Below are 5,833 nucleotides of genomic sequence, written 5' to 3'. Positions count from 1 at the left end.
GGAATCTTTGCCTATACAGTATAAGTGCTTTCTAGTGGTGTTTGTTTCGGAATGAATCTTTGACGTGAATGAATCGTCATTTGTGAGGGAAATGGTTAAACATTCTCTCTAGAGTCCCTTCCCACAATACTTATTTCGGTCGATTCGGCGTTTTTTTTTTTTTTTTTTTTTTTGACGAATGGTTCCTTCCATTACTCGCAAATCGACAGTCATTAATCTCCTTCTACTGTAGTGACTGTGGTCCTGTCCCAAATGGCGCCATAAGCACTCGCGGTCTTCCTGCGAGTCCGCACTTTCGTGACGCAACGCCGCTTTGACTGTCGGGAAGAAGTCTGCGGGCTTGGCAAAGGTGCGCATCGAGGTCGCATATCGACCACAAAGGGGGCGCTCGCGAGCACCCTTCTGAACCCCAAAATGACAACCGGAAAGTCTACAAGACCGAAAGTGCATATGAAGTGTGCCATTTGGGACAGGGCCGATGAAACTAACATAAATTGTCACTAAACGAATCAGTGAACCATTCTGTATGAATCTTTTTAGTGAATTGTTTCAAAAGATTCGAATCATTTGATGAATCAGTTCCCAGCACTAGTGATTTCACCTTCTGAAACTGCAAAAACAAAGTTCGTTAGCTTAGATTTTAAAGGCTGGGGTACGTATGGATTGTTTTATAAAGACAATCGGGTTTAATAAGTAGATGGCGACACGTTGCAACATGTTTTGATTTGTTGTTATTGTTTCACTGCCTCAGCTGTTATGAAGAAGCTGTTTGACTGGCGTTTATAAAGCGTCTTACATCGCTGGATCTTAAAGCCCGTCTTGTTTTCGGGGTAATGCTTCGTCAGGGGGACAGTAGACTGGAAATCTATTTACAAGAGGACTCGATACTTCAAATAAGGCAAACTTTTAACAAACATAAACACACAAACGGCGCCGGTAGATTTTAAAGTAGTTCACGGAAAAACTATGGCCGAGACGAACCGGACCGCCGTGTATGTTTACGAACAGGTTGTTATCCTGGCATCATGTATACTTTCGTTTTTTGGGTCACTTTTAATTATATGCACATATCTACGTTGGCTCGATTTGAGAACTACACCGAGAAAACTGCTCGTGTTTCTGTCTGTGTCTGACCTCCTGTCTGCACTCTCGTACTTTTACGGAGTTTTGCGGATTTTTGACTCTGATTCTGCGGATTGTATTGCGCAAGGAGCAATTTCCACATTCGCTAACACCAGCTCATTCTTCTGGACCGTGGCTATAGCCATCTACTTGTACGTTTTTATTGTGAAGTCCAGCCAGAGACAGGCCGACAACTTGGTGCTGTATTTTCATCTTATCAGGTAAACACTTCGAAACATTTCTTCACTGTCAGGAAGGTCTTAAAGGGATAGTTCACCCAAAAAGGAAAATTCTGTCATCATTTACTTATCCGAATGTTGTCCCAAAACTGTATGAATTTCTTTCTTCTGTTGAAATAAAAAGAAGATTATTTTGAAGAATGTTGTTAACCAGACAGACCGTAGCCATTGACTTCCATAGTAGGAAAAAAAATACTATGGAAGTCAATGGCTACTGTCAACTGTTTGATTACAGGCATTCTTCAAAATATATTCTTTTGTGTTCAGCAGAAGAAGGAAACTCATACAGGTTTAGAACAATATAAGGGTGAGTCAACTTTGACAAGTTTTATTTTTGGGTGAACTATCCCTTTAAAGCAAAGGTTAACCCAAATAAAATTATAGGCCTATATATTTATATTTATTTACCATATTTACTCACCACCATTATGATGTTCCAAACCTGTATGACTTTTTATTCAGTGGAACACAAAAGCAAATGTTTGAAGAATGACTGAGTGGAAACTATTCACTTTTAAAAGTATGGGAAAATGTGAAATCCCTTTAAAACGTTCCAGGGTTGCTTATATAATCAATATTTAATTGAATAATATTTAATAAACATGCAATAATTGTTAATTTGAACATATTTACCTTTGCAGTTTCAGAGTTTAGTTTACGTATAGTTGACGTTTTAATGTAATACTAGGCTATTGAATACATTCAGTTCTGATGTGTAATATTTGTACTTTTAAAAATGAAGTTTAAAGTTATAATATGTACACTATATAGCCTAAAATCTAAATGTTGAAGAAATAAAACATCCATATGCATATGTCATGCTTATCCTTTAATTTAATTTACAGGTAATCAAGAGATTATTTATTTCCTTTATATATTAAAGGAATTTAGGAATGGAGAAGAGATTATTTATAATCAGTTTATAATATTTTGCCTTTAGAATCCTATTCCTTTAGCTTCATGAATAAAAAGGATTTTAGACAGTCAGTGTTCTTTACAAAGACTATAATAAAGATTTTGTGTGAGAAGGCTGCCTCTCATGAACTCACTTGTGTATCCTGTTTCCAGTCTGATCTTGTGATTTGTGGTTTTTGTCAGCTGGGGCGTTCCTTTCGCCATCACTGTGGCAGCCCTGTCCCTGCACAAGATTGGCTATGATGCCTCTGAAGTGTCCGTTGGCTGGTGCTGGGTGGACATCCAGGCTAAAGACCATGTGCTGTGGATGCTGCTCACGGGAAAGATCTGGGAGTTCATTGCCTATGTCACACTGCCAGTCCTGTACATCCTTATTAAGATTCACATTAACAGAGCAGTAAGTCCACCGGTGCTCATCACAGACAGTTTAACATTACAGCTTAGCAGAGTTTTGCATGACATTTTCATAAACTCTTAATGGGTGCAATAGGCGAGTTAATGTATCTGGGAAATATAATAATATCATAAAATAGTGATTTCTAGGCCTGGAAATGTCATGGAAATTAATAAAATCTTAAAAGGTCATAAAAGTATCTTTAGTTATGCTGAGCTATAAAATACTTCAAGGACTATAAACTGTGAGTGGCTTTCAATCTTTGAAAAAAATTTCAGTTGGATAAGTTATGGATAATCACTTATAAAAAGGGGTGGGAACGCAGTAAAGTTCATTGTTGGAATTAAATAAGCAAATAATATTAAAGACTGGCTGACATTCTTGTCATAGTAACATAACTACATTCTGCAAACCACATGTTTTAGTGATGGGGGTGTATGTTTATGCTGTTTCCTTGCAAAGGAAATATGAAAGATTTAGTATCACTTAGGTTTTTAGGTTTGCCAGCCACTTTCAATACACTTTTAAATTGACAGGTCGGCTAAAAACAAAAATTCTGTCATTTAAACTACTGTTTAAAAGTTGGTGTCGGTAAGATTTTGAATGTTTTTAAAACAAGTATTTATTTGATGAAAAATACAGTAAAACATTTATATTGTGACAAATATTATTACAATTGAAAGTAGCTGTTTTCTAATTTAATATGTTATAAAATGTAATTTATTCCTGTGATGGTAAAGCTGAATTTTCAGCATCATTACTCAAGTCTTGAGTGTCATATGATCCATTAGAAATCATTCTAATATGCTGATTTGCTACTGAAGAAACATTTCTTATTATTGTCAATGTTGAAATCAGTTGTGCTACTTAATATTTTTTGTAGAAAACATGAATTTTCCTTCAGGATTCTATGATGAATAAAATATTCAAAGGAACAGCATTTAAAAATCCAAAAATAGGAATATTTGTCACTTTTGAACAGTTTAAAATATCCTTGCTGAATAAAAGTATTAATTTCTTTAAAATAAATTACTTAATGTTAATTTACGCAACCATATGCATAAGTCATGTGTAAGTCTGAATTTTAATTTTAATTGAGCTGTTACTTTAATATTAAATATCTCTCTTTGTGCTCTTTTTATTCTCTCTGTGATGTTTTTAAGCATGCAGCCCTGTCTGAGTACCGTCCCATCCTGACCAGCAGCCCTGTCTCTCACTCACTGTCTTCCATGGCAGACAGGAAGCTCACCCTCATCCCCATCATCTTCATCATACTCCGCGTGTGGAGCACCATCCGCTTCCTGCTCCTGCTGACTGACTCCCCTGCAGGGCACAACCCAGTACTGGTGACCTTGCATGTAAGTCACCTGGTTCCACTTAGTTAGCCTGAAATTAACTTAATTTTCTTCTACCTGAAGTCCAATTCTCCTTAGCATCATGCTGTTTATTTGTGTACTTCATCCAAGTCATTTATCTTTACTTGCCCTTATTGAATTTGGCAACCCAATGATTCTGATTTATTTATTTTTAATAGGGAATTGGAAACACCTTTCAAGGAGCTGCGAACTGCATCATGTTTGTGCTGTTCACTCCCTCGATTCGTTCACGACTGGTGGCTCTGCTGTGCTGCAAAGGTTGGGACAGACACTGGAGCTCAGAATCAGTGTCCCAGAACAGGGCAAATGCATATACGCCTTCACACACGGAGGAAAACACCAGCCCCCAAACCTTGGAGAACAGTATGGAGTAAGAGCTACTAAGATCCTCCATCTGCTCCTGAACATTTAACTCTGTTTAAACGCACAAGGCTGGATGATACCAAGAGTGAAAGCTCTGACTTTATGACTCTTTGCTGTGGTTGTTCGACTTACATCAGAGCCTTATGCTCAGCCTTCTTGTTTGACCAAGCGCCTTCACGGATTACAGGGGACTGTGGTCACATGCACAAAACCCACAGAGCATGGAACACAAATGCACTTTCTGTTACCGGTTTAGCTCAGCACTTTAGGCGAAAGGCTTTCTGTCTTCCAAATCTGTTTTCATTCTGCTGCCGCAGATATCTCATGTTCATTTAAATAGAAATGAGATCTGTAGCTCAGGGGAAGCGAGGATACAGCAGTTTATTATCTAGTGACCAAAATGGCAAATGTACTGTGAAGTGTTTTTACAAGGGATTTTTTTCCTCTTTCTCCCAACAAAGCACGTTTTCTTAATGCAAAGTTAATACTGTACATTACATCCATTATGTATTTTTAAAGCATGATTTATATGGATAATATACTGTACTGATATGTATAAACTTTAGTATTTCTATTATAGTATTAAACTTTTTCCCCTGTATGTATGTATGTATTATGCCAATCTCATTTAATTTTATTCACTTTTTCTCTGTATATAGATGCATGCACCTAGCTGGGCAAAATTTGCATCCAGGACACAGGCCACAAAATGCACATTTATTGTTACTTCACACAATGCCTTTGAAACACTGCACATAAACACTGAAGAAGTGCCTTTTAATCTTTGTATATGTAGTTATCAATTTGTACATGTAGTTATATTTTATCAGCATATCAACTGAATTCAATAAAGTGATTACCTTTCAGATTCATTGTTACTGTAGTATTTGTTATATACTATTATAGTTGTGCTTATATTATAGATTTAGCTTTTATTTTTATATTTATAGTTTTCATTTTCATTTTAGTTACATTTTAAGTCATTTTGTTATGTTTTTATTAGATTTTGTTTTTTATTATTTAGTTAATAGATTTAGTGCTTTGATTTTAGTTGCCAATGCAACACTTCTAATTTTCAATCAGATTTTTTTTTTTTATGTCAGCTTTAATTCATATTACAAAAAGGTTTGTAGTAGTTGTTAATGATAATAACCCTGGGCAGATTATTGTGTGAGATATATAATTATTTATTAAACATTACACAGCTCTCTGGAATACAGACTTCTGATTGGTCAATCGTGGCATTCAGCAGTCGCCATTCTATACCCTTATACTGTATGGTGCACTATTTGAAGGGACAGCCATTTGTAGTGGTGTTCGAAACCATACTGGGCAGCCCTGGACATTATCAAGTGTGAGCTCAGGTCAGGAGCCGAAGCCCGTGGGACATGACACCACCGGAAAAACCCCAGAGACAATATCTG

At 36.5% G+C, this 5,833-nt stretch overlaps 1 protein-coding gene across 1 annotated transcript; it reads left to right on the top strand.

The window, feature by feature from the left end:
- The first annotated feature begins 447 nt into the window (after positions 1-447).
- gpr157 (G protein-coupled receptor 157) lies at positions 448-5,275 on the top strand. Its single transcript, XM_082144569.1, has 4 exons — positions 448-1,343; positions 2,460-2,673; positions 3,834-4,028; positions 4,205-5,275. Exons 1-4 carry the CDS (start codon positions 967-969, stop codon positions 4,418-4,420), a joined length of 1,002 nt encoding a protein of 333 aa, XP_082000695.1. The 5' UTR covers positions 448-966; the 3' UTR covers positions 4,421-5,275.
- Positions 5,276-5,833: the final 558 nt, after the last annotated feature.

This window comes from Leuciscus leuciscus (genome assembly GCF_965113295.1).
Source record: "Leuciscus leuciscus genome assembly, chromosome: 18".
Taxonomy (NCBI): Eukaryota; Metazoa; Chordata; class Actinopteri; order Cypriniformes; family Leuciscidae; genus Leuciscus; species Leuciscus leuciscus.
This window is presented reverse-complemented; position numbering and strand designations above follow the sequence as displayed.

Coding starts and splice junctions, on each gene's coding strand:
- gpr157 (XM_082144569.1), top strand. CDS start 967: ATGGCCGAGACGAACCGGACCGCCGTGTATGTTTACGAACAGGTTGTT. Junction 1,344..2,459: donor CTGTATTTTCATCTTATCAG/GTAAACACTTCG, acceptor GGTTTTTGTCAG/CTGGGGCGTTCCTTTCGCCA. Junction 4,029..4,204: donor CAGTACTGGTGACCTTGCAT/GTAAGTCACCTG, acceptor TATTTTTAATAG/GGAATTGGAAACACCTTTCA.